The sequence below is a fragment of the Littorina saxatilis genome, linkage group LG16 (assembly GCF_037325665.1).
Source record: "Littorina saxatilis isolate snail1 linkage group LG16, US_GU_Lsax_2.0, whole genome shotgun sequence".
Classification (NCBI taxonomy): domain Eukaryota; kingdom Metazoa; phylum Mollusca; class Gastropoda; order Littorinimorpha; family Littorinidae; genus Littorina; species Littorina saxatilis.
The window spans coordinates 2755298-2777288 of NC_090260.1; the positions used below are offsets into that span (position 1 = coordinate 2755298).

The 21991-nt window shown below is 41.7% G+C and overlaps 2 protein-coding genes across 2 annotated transcripts in view; both read right to left on the bottom strand.

Annotated features, from left to right (window-relative positions):
- LOC138951439 (serine/threonine-protein kinase prpf4B-like) overlaps positions 1–1663 on the bottom strand; it is a 4516-nt gene extending 2853 nt beyond the window's left edge. The window contains exon 1 of the mRNA XM_070323042.1: positions 1551–1663. Coding sequence (XP_070179143.1) covers positions 1551–1663 — 113 coding nt within the window. The remainder of the gene's footprint in view (positions 1–1550) is intronic.
- The window catches only part of LOC138950206 (uncharacterized), a 596636-nt gene that overhangs the window by 348679 nt on the left and 225966 nt on the right, over positions 1–21991 (bottom strand). The gene's annotated exons all lie outside the window — the stretch shown is intronic.

A 21991-nucleotide genomic window follows, 5' to 3' on the forward strand; every position in this document is an offset into this window, starting at 1 on the left:
TCCTTGACCAATGTTCTTGATGTTGGTACCGTTGTGTTCCTTGACCAGTACTCTTGATGTTGGTACCGTTGTGTTCCTTGACCAGTACTCTTGATGTTGGTACCGTTGTGTTTCTTGACCAGTACTCTTGATGTTGGTACCGTTGTGTTCCTTGACCAATGTTCTTGATGTTGGTACCGTTGTGTTCCTTGACCAATGTTCTTGATGTTGGTACCGTTGTGTTCCTTGACCAATGTTCTTGATGTTGGTACCGTTGTGTTCCTTGACCAGTACTCTTGATGTTGGTACCGTTGTGTTCCTTGACCAATGTTCTTGATGTTGGTACCGTTGTGTTCCTTGACCAATGTTCTTGATGTTGGTACCGTTGTGTTCCTTGACCAGTACTCTTGATGTTGGTACCGTTGTGTTTCTTGACCAGTACTCTTGATGTTGGTACCGTTGTGTTTCTTGACCAGTACTCTTGATGTTGGTACCGTTGTGTTCCTTGACCAATGTTCTTGATGTTGGTACCGTTGTGTTCCTTGACCAATGTTCTTGATGTTGGTACCGTTGTGTTCCTTGACCAATGTTCTTGATGTTGGTACCGTTGTGTTCCTTGACCAGTACTCTTGATGTTGGTACCGTTGTGTTCCTTGACCAGTACTCTTGATGTTGGTACCGTTGTGTTCCTTGACCAGTACTCTTGATGTTGGTACCGTTGTGTTCCTTGACCAATGTTCTTGATGTTGGTACCGTTGTGTTCCTTGACCAATGTTCTTGATGTTGGTACCGTTGTGTTCCTTGACCAATGTTCTTGATGTTGGTACCGTTGTGTTCCTTGACCAGTACTCTTGATGTTGGTACCGTTGTGTTTCTTGACCAGTACTCTTGATGTTGGTACCGTTGTGTTCCTTGACCAATGTTCTTGATGTTGGTACCGTTGTGTTCCTTGACCAATGTTCTTGATGTTGGTACCGTTGTGTTCCTTGACCAGTACTCTTGATGTTGGTACCGTTGTGTTCCTTGACCAATGTTCTTGATGTTGGTACCGTTGTGTTCCTTGACCAATGTTCTTGATGTTGGTACCGTTGTGTTCCTTGACCAATGTTCTTGATGTTGGTACCGTTGTGTTCCTTGACCAATGTTCTTGATGTTGGTACCGTTGTGTTCCTTGACCAATGTTCTTGATGTTGGTACCGTTGTGTTCCTTGACCAATGTTCTTGATGTTGGTACCGTTGTGTTCCTTGACCAATGTTCTTGATGTTGGTACCGTTGTGTTCCTTGACCAATGTTCTTGATGTTGGTACCGTTGTGTTCCTTGACCAATGTTCTTGATGTTGGTACCGTTGTGTTCCTTGACCAGTATACTCTTGATGTTGGTGTCGTTGTGTTCCTTGACCAGTATACTCTTGATGTTGGTACCGTTGTGTTCCTTGACCAATGTTCTTGATGTTGGTACCGTTGTGTTCCTTGACCAATGTTCTTGATGTTGGTACCGTTGTGTTCCTTGACCAATGTTCTTGATGTTGGTACCGTTGTGTTCCTTGACCAGTACTCTTGATGTTGGTACCGTTGTGTTCCTTGACCAGTACTCTTGATGTTGGTACCGTTGTGTTCCTTGACCAGTGCTCTTGAGTTTGGTACCGTTGTGTTCCTAAGACTCTGCACTGATATTAGGCTCATTGTGTGTAACTGGATCAAACACGTAATAGTCGCTAATGAATGAAGTCATTAGTTTTGTTCCGATTAAGGTACATACAATGACTAATTGGAACCTGGCAGTGAGGAGGGTATCAACACAGCAGTTGGCCTACATCCTTATGTAACAGTGTACATATCATTGATTTTGATTATCTGCTAGAGGAAGTAGATATTTTGGATAACATGAAATCCAAATGGCGTCCATAATTAATATTTTGTTGATATCTCCATCCTGTAGCAGATAATCAAATCAAGATGTACCTTAATCGGAACAAAACGAATTACTTTATTCATTAGTGATTATTACGTGTTTGATCCAGTTATATACAGTAAGAAATATGTATAATCATAACCGGTCGCTGTGAAGCTAATTTGTGCCATGTTGTTCTGTGTGTGCAGGCATGTGGTGGGTCGGTTTGTCAGTCGTGAAAAGTCTTTTGTGAAGTCATTAGTATTGTCAGTTTGTGAGTTGTCTATGTAATCTAGTGTTCTTTTTAGTCTGTGAATCTTTAGAGTCCTTATATTGTTTTAGTGTTAGTTTTCTTAGGAGTGTTAACAGCAAGAGATAGAATAGTTGTCTCCCTTGAAATAGACCAGAGAAACTATGTGAGACTTGTTGACAGTTGTTGTCAGTTGTTTAGTGTCAATACACTTTGTAAAGGTTAACGTTTTGGTTGTAAGTTTTTACATTTAGTCAAGTTATGACTAAATGTTTTAACATAGAGGGGGGAATCGAGACGAGGGTCGTGGTGTATGTGTGTGTGTGTGTGTGTGTGTGTATGTGTGTGTGTGTGTGTGTGTGTGTGTGTGTGTGTGTGTGTGTGTGTGTGTGTGTGTGCGTGCGTGTAGAGCGATTCAGACCAAACTACTGGACCGATCTTTATGAAATTTCACATGAGAGTTCCTAGGTATGATATCCCCATACGTTTTTTTTCATTTTTTTGATAAATGTCTTTGATAACGTCATATCCGGCTTTTCGTGAAAGTTAAGGCGGCACTGTCACGCCCTCATTTTTTAACCAAATTGGTTGAAATTTTGGTCGGGTAATGTTCGACAAAGCCCGGACTTCGGTATTGCATTTCAGCTTGGTGGCTCAAAATTTAATTAATGACGTTGGTCATTAAAAATCTGAAAATTGTAAAAAAAAAAAAAATTTTTTTAAACTATCCAAATTTACGTTCATCTTATTTTCCATCATTTGCTGATTCCAAAAACATATAAATATGTTATATTTGGATTAAAAACAAGCTCTGAAAATTAAATATATAAAAATTATTATCAAAATTAAATTTTCGAAATCAATTTAAAAACACTTTCATCTTATTCCTTGTCGGTTCCTGATTCCAAAAACATATAGATATGATATGTTTGGATTAAAAACACGCTCAGAAAGTTAAAACGAAGAGAGGTACAGAAAAGCGTGATATCCTTCCCAGCGCAACTACTACCCCGCTCTTCTCGTCAATTTCACTGCCTATGCATACTGTATACAGTCTTGCTGCGTTGCATTGCGTTCAGTTTCATTCTGTGAGTTCGACAGCTACTTGACTAAATGTTGTATTTTTGCCTTACGCGACTTGTAGGTTATTTTTAATCTTAAAACACTTTCATCTCTTTCTATTCATTTATTTGTCACTCTTTGACTTTGTCTCAGATACACACTCAACAAGCATACATACACACTATTTCATATACACACAGATTGAGCAGACACGCACGTAAATACTCAACAATATTACATATTAAAAAAAATAACACTTTTATTGTATAATAGTGGTAGTGAAGTCCAACCGCTATACAAAGAAGGGAGGTCATGGGATATTACCCGCTATTACGAGACAGCAGCAGTCGAGTGTGCAAGAACACTCTCTGTCTCACGACTAACTCGAAATAGCGATTATGTCTCACAGCATAGGCATAGAAAGACAGAAATGAGTTTTTGGGGACGAAATAACAGGCACAAAACAAGACTGAAAAACACAATTGCCCTTTTAAACATATCCTACACACGCATACGCGCAGAAAATAGATTCCATGCGTTTCGTGTCTTTTCTGGTTGAATACATTCAACAAAGTATCAACCAACGTTTCTGAATCTGTCAATGAAAAAGCATAAACTTATTGTGAACCAAACAGTACGTACCAACGAAAGCTAAACACACAAACACACACGCGCACTAACACAGATTGAATGCAAAGCGCAAACGAACACGGAGGATTTGTGTAGGTCAGGTCGTGGGAAAGTCCACCCGAAATGTTCCACAGGGGAGCTGGTGGTGTTTGTATTGTTTATTTTCTCACAATCACAGCGATGTTGATGGTTTTTACAGTGCCGTTTTGAAAGAATATTTTCCCAATTTGGGGCACACGTTCGTCTTTTGGTTCGTTTATCTCGTCGAAGTAACATTCGAGTGTTTCTAAATCAAAACCTTCCAACACCGCTGGTGCAGATTAGACATGCCTGACTGTCTGCGTGCGTGTTAGAGCTGAAGACGAAGCCTCAATCGCCAAAGCGTCACCTATCTGTAGGTCCTGAGCATCGGAAGTACGTTGATACCTGGTGAGATCGGCACGGAACTGTCTATGCAACTTTTCCTGGTCACAGGTGTAAGGTTCGATCTTTTCTTCGAAATTTCGTCCTCTGTGTACGTAGCAAAGCGTTTCGCCATTTTCGGTTTTCGTTGCAGACGACGATTGTGAAAGTAGTACCTATGGTTTTGTTTTGACCTCTCGTATTCAGGGTTCTTAATTGAAGCTTGGTAAGGGGAGCTTGTCGTGTAAGTGGAAAGTTGACGAAGCTTTTGAAAACAGAAATTGAATGAAGAAGAAGATGTGGCTTTCAGTTATATACAGGAGAACGGGGTTGGTGTTATTCTTTTTCCGTCAAACACGAAGTACACAGATAAAACGTGGTTGACTGACCAAGGCCTGTTGGCACACTATTCAGAATGCACAACGAAATGTAACAACCCATTTTTCTACGTTCGTAATCACTTGAAATGAATACTGAAAACATAAGCGTTTAAGGTAGTGACTGAATGTATGTGAAGGTAAACATTTTCAGAAATAAATGCATGATCAAAATAATTGATATCGGCATCAACGCGTGTAACATACAATCTGGCACACGTTTGCTTTAGTAGTGGCAAAGAAGGAATGCGTGTGACATATAACTCAGCCTGACGGCTTCGTTAGACAATCAACGTAATCTCGTGTGGAAGAAAACGTCTGTCACACGACCAAGTCGGAATAGCAGGTAATATCCCATGACCTCCCTTCTTTGTCTCTGTAAATGTACTCTTGGTATATTTCTTGTATTTCCATTGTTCTCTTGTTACATCTATGATGTAACTATTGCACTCTTATAACACATAAAATAGAGGATAAATAAGGGTGCACGAAATACATCATAGCTGGCTCTACTTTCTGTCGTCCTTGACATTCCAAAATGCACATGTACCTATAGACCGGATGTGCAAGGGGTAACCACGCTTTTGAGAACTTGCGCGAGAGTCGTTCAGTGTTATAGCTGAGTTTTAGTCTCGACTTGCCGAGACTATCATCGTAGCGTCATAGATTTCATGACGTCTGTCGTCCATCGCGTCATATTAAGGGGACGTAATCTGTTATATGCTTCCTTCTATTCGCTGTTCTATTTCTCTCTTGTGATCAACATGACAATGAGCCGTATGTGTTTGAGTGTGTGTGCTCGTGCTCTCAACTAAAACAAAAGTCAAACTAGCAATCGTTAAAAACCCAGTCCGTCCGACCAGCACTGCTATGTTCAGACTATGCTCATGTGAAGTTACAGCGTGCCCGGTACACACGCCCTTATCGGTACATCATCGACTACGAGTGTTCTCTGGACAAGCTGTTTAATGCATTTTGCGATTATCAATCAATCAATCAATCAATGAGTCTTATATCGCGCATATTCCGTGGGTACAGTTCTAGGCGCTCTGCAGTGATGCCGTGTGAGATGAAATGTTATACGGCCAGTAGATTGCAGCCATTTCGGCGCATATTTACCTTTCACGGCCAATTATTCCAAGTCACACGGGTATAGGTAGACAATTATTTAACCCTTAGGCTGGTTGTCGCGACATATGTCGCGCTACTTTACGTATACTGTCACCTGGTTGTCACGACATATGTCGCGCTATTGGCTCAGTCTGTTTGGTCGGTTCCGATTACCTCCCATTGATGCGAAAACCTATATGACTGTTTTTTTGTTATGTTTCTCTCTGTTAATTCACCAGTGGCTATGTAACATGTGTTACAGAATTGCACCGGTGTAAGGGTTAACTGTGCCTAAGCAATTTTGCAAGGAAAGACCCTTTTGTCAATCGTGGGATCTTTAACGTGCACACCCAATGTAGTGTACACGGGGGGAGGTTCTAGCTCTTCTGCGGTGAGTATAGGCCCTATAGACGATGAAGGTGTCCATGCTCTCAGGAGATGCGTGTGTAACCACTAGGTATTCAGTCAAATCCGTGTACTGCTTTCAACTGACGGGGACAACCATGAAGCCACCATTATGCACCGACTTGACATAGATCAACAGACGTGCCTTTAATCAATCAATCAATCAATGACGCTTATATCGCGCATATTCCGTGGGTACAGTTCTAGGCGCTCTGCAGTGATGCCGTGTGAGATGAAATTTTATACGGCCAGTAGATTGCAGCCATTTCGGCGCATATTTACCTTTCACGGCCTATTATTCCAAGTCACACGGGTATAGGTAGACAATTATTAACTGTGCCTAAGCAATTTTGCCAGGAAAGACCCTTTTGTCAATCGTGGGATCTTTAACGTGCACACCCAATGTAGTGTACACGGGGGGAGCTTCGGAAACCGAAGAGAGTCTGCACACAAAGTTGACTCTGTGAAATAAATTTCCGCCGAACCTGGGATCGAACTCACGCTGACAGCGGCCAACTGAATACAAATCCAGCGCGCTACCAACTGAGCTATATCCCCGCCCCATACGGTAGGGGAAGGGCTCCTAATATGGACCACTTTTTGTTTCAAGCTGATAACTAGGTTGTTTTCTTGCGAAGAAGGTTTCATTTTGTGTTTGGTAGTCCTTCTCTCTTAGGTTAACCGTTAGGCCCAATTAGAGTGAAATAGCTTTGATAGATATTCAGCAAAAATTAAATACAGAACAAAACACAAATGGTCCATATTAGGAGCCTGGGCGCCTAATATGGACCACTGAAGCGGACTTCTCGAATCACAGTAAAAAGCCCCCTATTCTTCAAAATAACATGATACAACTTAGTTTGCAAGTCAGACTAATCAAAATATGCTTTAGATTTATCTGTTTCGGGTTGATGAGAGCATTATTTGAAGCACACCAGGAAACAAAAGAAGCTTATCAAAAACAGAGTAAAAAGTGAAATTATCAACTTCCACGAAAAGAAGACTATTTGTGATATTTTTTTTTTTAATCTCGATATTTATATACGTAGTATATACACACACACACACACACACACACAGCGCGCGCGTTTGTGAGTGTGCGCGCGCGCGTGTGTGTGTGTGTGTGTGTGTGTGTGTGTGTGTGTGTGTGTGTGTGTGTGTGTGTGTTAACAACTCTTGTTGCGTAATAAACTTGTTTTTGCTTTTGATGTCTTTCAGATGTTTTTGGTTTTTGATAAGGTCAACAAAAAAAGTCTGTTTACGGTAACATTGGCAAAACAAGTCGCGTAAGGCGAAATAACAACATTTAGTCAAGCTGTCGAACTCACAGAATGAAACTGAACGCACTGCTTTTTTCGTCAGTCCACCGCTCGTTGCAAAGGCAGTCAAATCGACAAGCCATGCAGAATAGTGCGGTAGTGGTCGCGCTGAGCAGGATAACACGCTTGTCTGTATGTCTATTCTTTTTAGCTTACTGAGTTTGTTTTTAATCATATCATATCATATCATATCTTTTTTAAATCGATTTTGACAAATTAATTTTAGTCATAATTTTTGTATTTTTAATTTTCAGAGCTTGTTTGTAATCCAAATATAACATATGCATATGTTTTTGGAATCAGAAAATGACAAAGAATAAGATGAAATTATTTTGGATCGTTTAAAAAAAAAATTATTACAAGTTTCCGATTTTTAATGACCAAATCCGGCCTTCGTCGAAGATTGCCTTGCCAAAATTTCAATCAATTTGATTGAAAAATGAGGGTGTGACAGTGCCGCCTCAACTTTTACAAAAAGCCGGATATGACGTCATCAAATGTATTTATCAAAAAATGAAAAAAAAGTATCCGGGGATATCATTCGCAGGAACTCTCATGTCAAATGTCATAAAGATCGGTCCAGTAGTTTAGTCTGAATCGCTCTACACACACACACGCACAGACACACACAGACACACACACACACACACACACACACACACTCACACACACACACACACATACACACACACACACACACACACACACACACACACACACACACATACACACGCACACATACACCACGACCCTCGTCTCGATTCCCCCTCTATGTTAAAACTTGACTAAAATGTAAAAAATAGGGTCGGTAGGTCGGGAATTTTTTTTTTCTCCCAAAAAACATATTTTTAAGTTATTTTGCCAAAAAAACAAAGACTTTTTATTTTTCCAAATGCCCCAAAAAAGTCTAGGGTCGCGCGAAAAAATAGGATCGGTCGGGATACCGTAAACAGACTTTTTTTTCCTAAACACTTGAACGACTCTAAAACACAAACAAGTCATTATTCCGTATGGGCTGTTAAGGAGTTTGACCTTTTGAAATTTAGCAAACAGTCAAGTACTGAATTTCAACGTTCTTTCTAAAATCACATTCCCACGCACGTATCATCGTCAAGTAAGCCTGAACACGTTTCATTTAAAACACTCGAATTGTGACAGTGAAGCTTTAAAAAAGGCAATTACATGAAACCGAATATGCCGTTTTTCCTCATGCTTTGACAGTACAACACACCACAAGTATCAACTTTCATGTTGACGGTAAAAACCCCAATGCAAGTGCAGGTGACAAAAACAGGATTTTCCTTGTGGAAACAAAAGCCTCATTCGCATGAAGACGGCTGCCAGTGACTATTCAGACTACACCCCGATGAGGAAACATCGTTTGAAGTGAAGTTATTCTTGAATTTTACCCTTTAATAATTGCAACAGCACACACTATTGTACGGTTTTTTTTACCCTGTAGAATATATCGGTATCCTATTAATCTACCAGGTGTCGCTGCACCGGATCGGCTCTCTTTACACTACAGGTAGAAATTGGGGCAATGGGAGACTGAGATACCCCATAGATTTCTTAACGAGTATAAAGCTCCTCAATTGGCTGATGATACATAACTTGGTATAAAACGCCCCAAAGTGTGCCGAAACTGACTTATAACTCGATAAAATCTTCCGGTTTTCTTATAAAGACAATAAAAAACAAAACTAATCACATGTTTGTAAGTCAACAAAAATAGTTTTTACTTTTCTATCAAGGAGGGTCAATTGTGTATAGCATAGGACACACACAAATATACTGGATTGCAAGACAATTTCGACGCATTGCAAAATAAAGTTGTAATTAAGTTGTTGTCAAAACAAGTGCGGTCGTTCAGTCTGTGTGTGTACACGTGTGTGTGTGTGTGTGTGTGTGTGTGTGTGTGACTACTGTTGTCATCGTTCAGTCTCTGTATGTGTGTGTGACTACTGTTGTCATCGTTCAGTGTATGTGTGTGTGTGACTACTAGTGTTGTCATCGTTCAGTGTCTGTGTGTGTGTGACTACTGTTGTCATCGTTCAGTGTCTGTGTGTGTGTGACAACTGTTGTCATCGTTCAGTGTCTGTGTGTGTGTGTGTGACTACTGTTATCATCGTTCAGTGTCTGTGTGTGTGTGTGTGACTACTGTTGTCATCGTTCAGTGTCTGTGTGTGTGTGACTACTGTTGTCATCGTTCAGTATTTGTCCCTGTGTGTGTGACGACTGTTGTCAATGTTCAGTGTCTGTCTATGTGTGTGACTACTTTTGTCATCGTTCAGTCTGTGTGTGTGTGTGTGTGTGTGTGTGTGTGTGTGTGTGTGTGTGTGTGTGTGTGTGTGTGTGACTACTGTTGTCATCGTTCAGTCTATGTCTGTGTGTGTGTGTGTGTGTGTGTGTGTGTGTGTGTGTGTGTGTGTGTGTGTGTGTGTGTGTGTGTGTGTGTGTGTGTGTGACTACTTTTGTCATCGTTCAGTCTCTGTGTGTGTCTGTGTGTGTGTGTGTGACTACTGTTGTCATCGTTCAGTCTTTGTCTATGTGTGTGACTACTGTTGTCATCGTTCAGTCTCTGTCTATGTGTGTGTGTGACTACTGTTGTCATCGTTCAGTCTCTGTCTATGTGTGTGTGTGACTACTGTTGTCATCGTTCAGTCTCTCTCTCTCTGTGTGTGTGTGTGTGTGTGTGTGTGTGTGTGTGTGTGTGTGTGTGTGTGTGTGTGTGTGTGTGTGTGACTACTTTTGTCATCGTTCAGTCTCTGTCTCTGTCTGTGTCTGTGTGTGTGTGTGTGACTACTGTTGTCATCGTTCAGTCTCTGTCTGTGTGTGTGACTACTGTTGTCATCGTTCAGTCTCTGTCTGTGTCTGTGTGTGTGACTACTGTTGTCATCGTTCAGTCTCTGTCTGTGTCTGTGTGTGTGACTACTGTTGTCATCGTTCAGTCTCTGTCTGTGTGTGTGTGTGTGACTACTGTTGTCATCGTTCAGTCTCTGTCTGTGTGTGTGTGTGTGACTACTGTTGTCATCGTTCAGTCTCTGTCTGTGTGTGTGACTACTGTTGTCATCGTTCAGTCTCTGTCTGTGTGTGTGTGTGTGACTACTGTTGTCATCGTTCAGTCTCTGTCTGTGTGTGTGACTACTGTTGTCATCGTTCAGTCTCTGTCTGTGTGTGTGACTACTGTTGTCATCGTTCAGTGTCTGTGTGTGTGTGTGTGACTACTGTTGTCATCGTTCAGTCTCTGTCTGTGTGTGTGTGTGTGACTACTGTTGTCATCGTTCAGTCTCTGTCTGTGTGTGTGTGTGACTACTGTTGTCATCGTTCAGTCTCTGTCTGTGTGTGTGACTACTGTTGTCATCGTTCAGTCTCTGTCTGTGTGTGTGTGTGTGACTACTGTTGTCATCGTTCAGTCTCTGTCTGTGTGTGTGACTACTGTTGTCATCGTTCAGTCTCTGTCTGTGTGTGTGACTACTGTTGTCATCGTTCAGTCTCTGTCTGTGTGTGTGTGTGTGACTACTGTTGTCATCGTTCAGTCTCTGTCTGTGTGTGTGACTACTGTTGTCATCGTTCAGTCTCTGTCTGTGTGTGTGTGTGTGACTACTGTTGTCATCGTTCAGTCTCTGTCTGTGTGTGTGTGTGTGTGACTACTGTTGTCATCGTTCAGTCTCTGTCTGTGTGTCTGTGTGTGTGACTACTGTTGTCATCGTTCAGTCTCTGTCTGTGTGTGTGTGTGTGTGACTACTGTTGTCATCGTTCAGTGTCTGTGTGTGTGTGTGTGTGTGACTACTGTTGTCATCGTTCAGTCTTTGTGTGTGTGTGTGTGTGACTACTGTTGTCATCGTTCAGTCTCTGTCTCTGTCTGTGTGTGTGACTACTGTTGTCATCGTTCAGTCTCTGTCTGTGTGTGTGTGTGTGTGACTACTGTTGTCATCGTTCAGTCTCTGTCTGTGTGTGTGTGTGTGTGACTACTGTTGTCATCGTTCAGTCTCTGTCTGTGTCTGTGTGTGTGACTACTGTTGTCATCGTTCAGTCTCTGTCTGTGTGTGTGTGTGTGTGACTACTGTTGTCATCGTTCAGTCTCTGTCTGTGTGTGTGTGTGTGTGACTACTGTTGTCATCGTTCAGTCTCTGTCTGTGTGTGTGTGTGTGTGACTACTGTTGTCATCGTTCAGTCTCTGTCTGTGTCTGTGTGTGTGACTACTGTTGTCATCGTTCAGTCTCTGTGTGTGTGTGTGTGTGTGACTACTGTTGCAATCGTTCAGTGTCTGTCTTTGTGTGTGTGTGTGACTACTGTTGTCATCGTTCAGTATTTGTGTGTGTGACTACTGTTGTCATCGTTCAGTGTGTGTGTGTGTGTGTGACTACTGTTGTCATCGTTCAGTGTGTGTGTGTGTGTGTGACTACTGTTGTCATCGTTCAGTGTGTGTGTGTGTGTGACTACTGTTGTCATCGTTCAGTCTGTGTGTCTGTGTGTGTGACTACTGTTGTCATCGTTCAGTCTCTGTCTGTGTGTGTGACTACTGTTGTCATCGTTCAGTCTCTGTCTCTGTGTGTGTGTGTGTGACTACTGTTGTCATCGTTCAGTCTGTGTGTCTGTGTGTGTGACTACTGTTGTCATCGTTCAGTCTCTGTCTGTGTGTGTGACTACTGTTGTCATCGTTCAGTCTCTGTCTCTGTGTGTGTGTGTGTGACTACTGTTGTCATCGTTCAGTGTCTGTGTGTGTGTGTGTGACTACTGTTGTCATCGTTCAGTCTCTGTCTGTGTGTGTGTGTGTGACTACTGTTGTCATCGTTCAGTCTCTGTCTCTGTGTGTGTGTGTGTGACTACTGTTGTCATCGTTCAGTGTCTGTGTCTGTGTGTGTGACTACTGTTGTCATCGTTCAGTCTCTGTCTGTGTCTGTGTGTGTGACTACTGTTGTCATCGTTCAGTCTCTGTCTGTGTCTGTGTGTGTGACTACTGTTGTCATCGTTCAGTCTCTGTCTGTGTCTGTGTGTGTGACTACTGTTGTCATCGTTCAGTCTCTGTCTGTGTGTGTGTGTGTGACTACTGTTGTCATCGTTCAGTCTCTGTCTGTGTGTGTGTGTGTGACTACTGTTGTCATCGTTCAGTCTCTGTGTGTGTGTGTGACTACTGTTGTCATCGTTCAGTCTCTGTCTGTGTGTGTGTGTGTGACTACTGTTGTCATCGTTCAGTCTCTGTCTGTGTGTGTGTGTGTGACTACTGTTGTCATCGTTCAGTCTTTGTGTGTGTGTGTGACTACTGTTGTCATCGTTCAGTATTTGTGTGTGTGACTACTGTTGTCATCGTTCAGTCTTTATGTGTGTGTGTGACTACTGTTGTCATCGTTCAGTCTCTGTCTGTGTGTGTGTGTGTGTGACTACTGTTGTCATCGTTCAGTCTCTGTCTGTGTGTGTGTGTGTGTGACTACTGTTGTCATCGTTCAGTCTCTGTCTGTGTGTGTGTGTGTGACTACTGTTGTCATCGTTCAGTCTCTGTCTGTGTGTGTGACTACTGTTGTCATCGTTCAGTCTCTGTGTGTGTGTGTGACTACTGTTGTCATCGTTCAGTCTCTGTCTGTGTGTGTGTGTGTGACTACTGTTGTCATCGTTCAGTCTCTGTCTGTGTGTGTGTGTGTGACTACTGTTGTCATCGTTCAGTCTCTGTCTGTGTGTGTGTGTGTGACTACTGTTGTCATCGTTCAGTCTCTGTCTGTGTGTGTGACTACTGTTGTCATCGTTCAGTCTCTGTCTGTGTGTGTGTGTGTGTGACTACTGTTGTCATCGTTCAGTCTCTGTGTGTGTGTGTGACTACTGTTGTCATCGTTCAGTCTCTGTCTGTGTGTGTGTGTGTGACTACTGTTGTCATCGTTCAGTCTCTGTCTGTGTGTGTGTGTGTGACTACTGTTGTCATCGTTCAGTGTCTGTGTGTGTGTGTGTGACTACTGTTATCATCGTTCAGTGTCTGTGTGTGTGTGTGTTTGTGACTACTATTGTCAGCGATAAGTCTCGGTCGGTGTAAACCTGTCCTGAACACCACGCAGGAAGTTTGGTACAGAGTTTTTATACCCCCCCCCTCCTCCATCTTACACAAAGAGGTGTAATGTCGAGTGTTGGATTGGAATAAAGACATTGACATGTTTTTTTTATCGCACCCATATTAAAGCATTAATCCCCGTGTCATTTCATTCAAGTATTCTATGACATTTAAAGGCTACCTGACGTTGTCAATGTCTTGGCACGGCACATAAATGTACGTACCTTTTGGAAAATGACAAGCTGAAAAATAATATTGAAAATACGTGTATTCAATTATACAACGTGTCTTTTTCACGTTGAATCTGAAACAAATTTACTTTTAAGTTAGCAAAGACTATCGTGACCTTAGGCAGAAGAGTAGATGAAGAAAAGACAATTAAATTCATTTCGTTATTTAGCATAGTTACGAAGCAATTTTTGAGAACATCAAAGAGTGCTAAATTGGATGTGTGTTTGTTCTCTGTGACAAACACACGTCTGTGTATGTGCAATTTGCGTGGCCAGAATAAAACGCCTAGAAACCAAACATAAAATACGACTTTGGCCTTATGTTGTTTATTGCAAGCGTTTACATTTTTGGTTGAGCTATAAAAAGTGTAACAATATATATTGCTGTTTTAAAAAATAATTTGTCTCTGCTAGTTTTATCATACACTGGTTGTATTCATCCCATGCCGTGTTTGGGGTTTACAGACCCGTTATAAATTCATTATGTTTAACGTACTGTGAGTATAGCAAAGCGGCTTTGATCATGAAACATGGTGTTGGTGTTTCAGGTGAGACAGGGCGAGCACCATGGCCAGCCAGCAGGGAGGAGGCGGGGCCAGACCCAAGACACCACGTCAGGTAGGTCACTGTCTTTGTGTGTGGTCGTCAGGTAGGTCACTGTTTGTGTGTTTGGTCGTCAGGTAGGTCACTGTCTGTGTGTTTGGTCGTCAGGTAGGTCACTGTCTGTGTGTCTGGTCGTCAGGTAGGTCACTGTGTCTCTGGTCGACAGGTAGATCACTGTCTGTGTGCCTAGTTGTCAGGTAAGTGACCTACTAGATGTTATAGTGGTCAGACCCTAACCCTAACCCATGGTTCGTTCGGTTAAGGGGTCCGTTTTTTAAGTCCAAGATTGGCGCATGCGCATTGACCGCATTGAGAGTTTTCAGTTCGTGACAACGGGACACTTTTTTGTTTATCACGCGAGAAATAAACAAGACAAAGTAAACATTTGATCGATCGAATGAGCAATATTAGCGTGACGTAAACAAAAAAAAAGAATGACACTTTGAATGTTGTCAGATAGTACACTTTTTATCTAAAAAACACCGAAAAGTCAGTTTTGTCGGTGTGTGCTTTAGAGAACGGCAAGGCATCTCCCACCCTCTGAGTGTGGGATTTCCTCACCTAAAAATACAATTGTCAAGTTCTGAAAAATAAAATACAACTGCGTGACTAAAAAAAAAAATGCCCGTTATTATTATTATATAATTGACCTCAAAATTTACATTTATTTCATTTCATTTCTGTCCGGCGTTTATTCTGAATCTGTCGCTGTCTGTTGAACAAAAAAATTCGAATCATCTGAAACGCATGTTCAACATGGTTTATTTAGTTTATTTAGACTGGAACAAGTATACTTGTTTTGTCAAACATGTCGGTCTCTAATGCTGTGCTAAAAAGACAGAAGACAGAAGCTAGTAATCTCCATGTTAAACTGCCTGGCGAGACGAGATCAAGATGACACTTGTTAATACAACAAGGTCACACGTTTGTCAAATAGTGCTTGACCGACTATCTTTCGAACACGCTCTGTTGGCATACACTATAACGAGAGCCCGTTGTTCCTGGTATTCAGCACGTGCTCCCGCTCAATTCCGTTGCTTAGTCATCGAATATTTAGCGCAACGAGTAGACCATATTATTTGCTAAGCACAGATTGCGAGGTGTCAGAAATATCAGGCAGAGTTAAGAGAAGGAATTCCTTGACGTAGTAGCACAGCAGTTTATATGTCAGATCCTTGTTCCTGTCTTGCAGGGTTGTGGACCAACACAGCAAGCGTCAGCACCAGCCAAGGAAGGATGGCTGCTTGTACCTGCAGGAACGACTCTCTTTGGACTGGTGAAGGTTAGTGTCGTTTACACGTCCGTCTTTTCCTTTGCTTGTGAGGGTTCTTGTGTCTCTTAAGGTGTATATGTTACAGTTAATCTGTGAAACCAGGGAAAACGTGTATTAACTTGGTAATACATGAATTAACTGACGGGAAAAACAGTTAATTCATGTATTACCTAAAATAGTTTAGTTAATACACATATTCCCTGGTTTCACAGATTAACAGCGCAGTTAAATCCTTTGTGGACTCACATGAGAAGCTCGGTAGTCATTGTATAGCAACTATCCGCCTTTGAGGTTTTCTCCTGTGTTACTGAAGCTAGAACTTTGACACTTCACACAGCTTTTACGTTTTGAATACCTCTGATACCAAGTCTGGCTGACCATTATCAAATGTCGTGGTCACAGTTAGTTCACGTTTGGGTTATACATAAAATAAGGTAGGTACAAAAGCACTGGAACTTTACTCTCACTCATGGTGTGACACTGGGTGACCCTGGTTGTCTGTCAAGGTCGCACCAAGGCCATTCAGCAGCTGGGCATAAAACAAGCAAGACATTAACGTGTAACATTGACATTTCTCATGTGCGTTTTCAGCTCGACCGCTCAGACTTAGCACGCGAACAGCCCCTCAGTGTCCTGGGAACTTTACCACGTTGTTGTTCTTGGTGGACCTCATACGTTATGTACATTTAAACTCAGTTGTCTCACAAGGTCACACAGGGGCCATTTAATCGTTGAATGTTGACATTTGTGACCCTCCACCACGAAATGAGTCGCATGTCACCTCGCGCGGTTCTGCGCTAGGCTTAATATAAGTCCGGGGAGTGTCTGGTAACAGTGTGAGGGTCACCTTAGTCACAAGCTTATAACTCAAAACAGTTTTCGTTCTTTTCTAAAACGGTTTTCACCACTGGATAGAGCATTAAAAACTATTCAGGAAAATGTACACATATGAAAATCATGCAAAGGTGACATGCGACTCATTTCGTGGTGGAGGGTCACATTTTAACTTTTCTCATCGTAAAAAAAAGACTTAAAATTAAATCACTATACCGGGTATTAATTTGACCACACTAACTTTGCTTTTTTGGATATATATTTTTTGTATAGCTTTTTAGAATTATTAATTGCTGCCAAAGGTTAGATGACCGTGATCAACGTTCAAGGTGCCTGCTACAGTGGAACTTCTAGTATTGTAAGAAACACAATTGCATGACGTATTTAGATTGCAAAGGCGAGTTTATAATTCATTTGAATTTCTTGTTTTCTTGCAATGTGTGTAATACCGGCGGTAACCGCCAACTCCAACTCTGTTAAAGCCCCACTCCGTGTCACAGGAGGTTTAAAGAACGATGTCATCTTCCGCAACATGAGTGATTCTAACATAATGTAACACACTTGCAATAGCATTAAACAGCATTAAAATAATCAGTTCGCTTTAATTCTCGTGGTTTTTTCAAACCCTGAGCCGTCGTGGCCCCGTGTGACCCATTTTCCTTTTTTTACATACGTGAAGAATTGTGTCGTGAGTTTGTGGTTTCAATGCGACTCTGTGTCTCCAATAGCATGCTATTGTGTACTTCTGAATCTAACATACAACAAATGATTGCGAATGACACAAACTAAGCGGTGGCGGTTGACTTCAAAGAAACTTCAACACTGGTGTTGTGTGTCGCTGCGCTGGTGGTGACAACGCTGTCTGTTGTGTCCGTAATCTTTGAAAGTTCTTGGACTGGAAAAGTGGTGTGCAGTGCTGTAAATGTGCAAGAAGATGGCTGATTTACTGAGGAATGTGGTGGTGTGTGTTCTGGCGTGGTTGTTTATGGCTGCAGTCGTCTACGGACAATTTTCAAATGTCAACACGGTGCGAGCTCCGATCATCCGATACAACATGGCGACCCTACTGTCATTGCGATCGTCGCCACTTGTTGTGAAACCAGTGATCGAATTGCCACCTGAGATGAAGAAGAGGAAGAGGGGAAGGAAGGGAGGAGTGAAGGCCAGAAATAAACGTAGACTTTTCAAACCCTACTTGCCGACTGTGGTTATGGGAAATGTGCAATCGATACCAAACAAGATGGACGAACTGGCAGCATTGGTGCAACACGATCATGCATTTCGAACCAGCAGTTTGATGTGTTTCAGTGAAACTTGGCTTAGTGACTCGATCCCTGATTCTAGTGTGGAGTTGACAGGTTTTTCTGTGTTTAGAGGGGACAGATCGAAGGACTCGGGGAAGAAGAAGGGGGGAGGTGTTTGTGTTTATGTCAACCAGAAGTGGTGTCACACGAACAACGTCACGGTCAAGCACACATCATGCTCACCCTGTTACTCCGGTCATATTTTGACAAATATTGCCTCAACATCAACATAATTCCTTTACAAGCTATTTAAAGTTTTTTGAGTGCTATATACATACAAGAATCACATATGCAAAATATAGAAAAATCTTGTGGGGGATAATCGTATTTTTTTGCATGTTTAGTATTATGTGCGTGCATGATTTTTCCAAAATGGTCAAGCACTACAGAAAACGAATTGTGGGCTGTTACTGAGGCCGTGGTGTCTCATAAAGCTTCACGTTAAAGGCGTTTTTGATAGTAGAAAAGGCAAAGTAGGAAATAGTTAGCTGCAACTCTTGTAAAGTCAGATTGTTTCCGTGCAAAACCAAAAAGACTAGTCACATTTTATACGAAAATTATCCGATTCGCCCATGCTATGCCATCGTGTGCAAATATAAAATAATACAAGGCATTTTTTCTTACTTACATATGTTTCCCCAAAGCAGAGTGAGCAGCTTTAAGAAAATGAGTGTTTTGAAAACATGATTTTAGGCAAAGTCGCTTCATACCCCCCTAAATGTGAAAGAGGCGATCAATTACTAAACTGAGAGGGTATGACACACGACAGTTTGTTTATTTCATATGACGACAATACATAAAATAACAAAATACTGTCACTTGTTGATTCGTCTTTACACTGTTATTGTTAGGGTTTTAAGTCATTCCTTTTTTTACATTTAGTCAAGTTTTGACTTAATGTTTTAACATAGAGGGGGGAATCGAGACGAGGGTCGAGGTGTATGTGTGTGTGTGTGTGTGTGTGTGTGTGTGTGTCTGTCTGTGCGTGTGTGTGTGTAGAGCGATTCAGACCAAACTACTGGACCGATCTTTATGAAATTTTACATGAGAGTTTCTGGGAATGTTTTTTTCTTTTTTTCGATAAATGTCTTTGATGACGTCATATCCGGCTTTTTATAAAAGTTGAGGCGGCACTGTCACACCCTCATTTTTCCATCAAATGATTGAAATTTTGGCCAAGCATTCTTCGACGAAGGCCGGACTTCGGTATTGCATTTCAGCTTGGTGGCTTTAAAATTAATTAATGACTTTGGTCATTAAAAATCTGAAAATTGTACAAAAATAATGTTTTTTATAAAACGATCCAAATTTACGTTCATCTTATTCTTCATCATTTTCTGATTCCAAAAACATATAAATATGTTATATTTGGATTAAAAACAAGCTCTGAAAATTAAAAATATAAAAATTATGATCAAAATTAAATTTTCGAAATCAATTTAAAAACACTTTTATCTTATTCCTTGTCGGTTCCTGATTCCAAAAACATATAGATATGATATGTTTGGATTAAAAACACGCTCAGAAAGTTAAAACGAAGAGAGGTACAGAAAAGCGTGCTATCCTTCTCAGCGCAACTTCTTGTCAATTCCACTGCCTTTGCCACGAGCGGTGGACTTACGATGCTACGAGTATACGGTCTTGCTGAAAAATTGCATTGCGTTCAGTTTCATTCTGTGAGTTCGACAGCTTGACTAAATGTTGTATTTTCGCCTTACGCGACTTGTTTGCAATTCAGTAGAAAACGTCACCACAGCTGATCGACATCGTCCTCCTCGTCGTCACAGGGCTGTGCAGACAAGACCGTTTCGACGTCAAAACAACGCTGGTTTTGTGGTATCTTCGTCCAACGTAGTTCACGTAGCTTGCGATCAGCTGGTTGTATGTCACCCACCTTCCCCATGCCAAACGATGCAAAAGAAAACCGCCGTTGATGACGTAGTGTACGTCGTGGACGTTTTCCTCTTCATGTTTGGCGAGAAACCAAATGTGGGCAGCCAGAATGTGCTTTCTGGCTTCTCGTGGCAGATCTGAGGGCTCAAACAAAGATATTGGAATGTTAGAGAGCTCATGTTCAAAGGCTGATGGCAGCAGTTCTGGAGTGGCCTCTAAGATCCTGACTAGTCGCTGGAACAGCGGTGTTGGGTCAACATTGATGGCCTCGCCTTGAGAGGACACCACAGACTCAAAGGCTAGGGTGACAGCCTGATCACTCTTCTTGAGTGTGAACGGTCGGCAAGCGAAGACCCTACTAACCATGTCTTGAATGACGATTTGTCCCAGTAGTTTTACTGTGTCCACATTTACAGATTCGTTTGCGACTTTTCCGCTGGAGAGAGTTTTCCGTCTCCGCTGAATGAATTCCTCCTCTGGAAAAACTCCAGAATTTTCTTAGTGTCCGCGTGTTCCCTTTTCTGTAGTGACTTGCTTGAATCCTTATGCTGGTTACTTGTAATGAAAGGCACACCTGTCACACGCTGCATGCCAAGTATTCGCACCAGTCTTTCACTTTCACCCATGCCTGTTCCCTTCGTCAAACCTCAATTTGTCTTTAAGCTGCGCATCAGAAGCTGTTCAATAACGAGGTCTGAGGACAGTCCTGCCCAGTATCGATCGCTGCGCCGGATGTTGTGGTGGCCTTTCATGAGCTGCTGATATACAGCAGGTTGTATTCTTAGTAGCTCAGACATGTGCTGAAGATACTGCCAAGCACATTTCAAGTAGTTGGTGTGTCCAGACGCAGCAAAGTGTGGCAACATTTCCAGGACACTCTGTACATGCAGACGAAAGTTGCCTGTTCTCTCATCTTTGATGGACTGACGGAGAATGTCTACCATCATGTCAAGGTTCTGTAGCCACAGTTGACTGGTTCTGCATGTTGACAACTTCTCTTTGTGTTCAAGTAGCTGATGTTCGATGTCTGAAAGAATATTCACGAATTCCTCTTCAGACGGAACACTATGATTTGATGTACCGTAAACTACCTTGTATATACCCAGTATCGAGTAAACGCCCACCCCCTGTTTTTGGTTAAATTTTGTGCTTAGGGTACAGTACCTAGTAAACGCCCACCTCCCAGTTTCGATCAGTGGAGTAGACAAGGACAATGAAAAAATAAATTTCCTTCCTCGGAAATGTTTCGGGGAGTGGACAGAAAACGGTTCTAGGGTGGTTACAGAATCGCTATACATTTTTGACTGGGAGGGAAAACAAGAAACAAAAGCTTCATCTTGGGCGAAAAGTGATGTCTGAAGAGGTTGATTACGTGTTCTTTGATTTCTCAGTGAGTAAGAACGGGTAGAGGGCCGCGTCGTCAAAGATATTTTGAAGTTATGAACTTGTTAAACAGACACTAAAGCAATAAGATTATCTTCGTGGTTCAGTGCTTGCAGAATTCCCTGTGTGAGTGTGTGTGTGTGTGTGTGTGTCTGTGTGTCTGTGTGTCACTGTCTGTGTGTGAGAGAGAGAGAGTGTGAGAGAGGAAAGTTTTGTGCATTAACGCATCCTTTGAAGACTTCTATGCCAAATGACCAAATTATCGTTATTCTAGCTAAGGAACCGCTCCTGCAAAGGGTATAGTACCTAGGAAACGCCCAAACTCAACTTTTGGGCGAAATTGCAGCATAGGAGGGGGGGGGGGGGGGCGCATACAAGGTAGTTTACGGTAATTGCGAATGAGCTTTGCCGCAGCCTTTAATAATTGTACATTGTACTTTCTGGGTCTCGGGATCTGCGGATTTAGGTTGTTTGTAAAATTGGCGAAGAATTTCGCTGTTTTTTTTTTTTAAAGAAACATTCGGCGTTCCTTTCTTCTCTGAAAAAACAATGTTAACGCCATAGTAGTCTTCCAATTGTTTTCTTCGTGTATTTAGAACCATATTCCTGGTCTTTATCAAAACCGAGTCAGCTTTCAATGAGCTGCAAGAGATCAGGCACTGTGACCTGCTCAATGTCGGCTTTGTCCAAGTACTCAATCTAGACAAAACAGCACTTATATTAAGTGAAGGATATTCAAGAAGTGTTTAAACCATCTCATACAACATTACTTTACTTATTTTGAAAACTAGTAACTGAGAAGAAATACAGTTTTGCCATAGGTCGGCTTCCATACAAATGTTGTTTTCGGAATAATGAAAAAAGTCTTAAATTACAGTTTAATGTCATCCATTTGTATAGCATTAAGATGAACAATCAATACCCATCTCAGAAGTATACACATTCAGTAACTCTGCTTCAGTTAGTTGTTTAAACAGACAGTTTTTTGCAAAAATGAACCAGCAG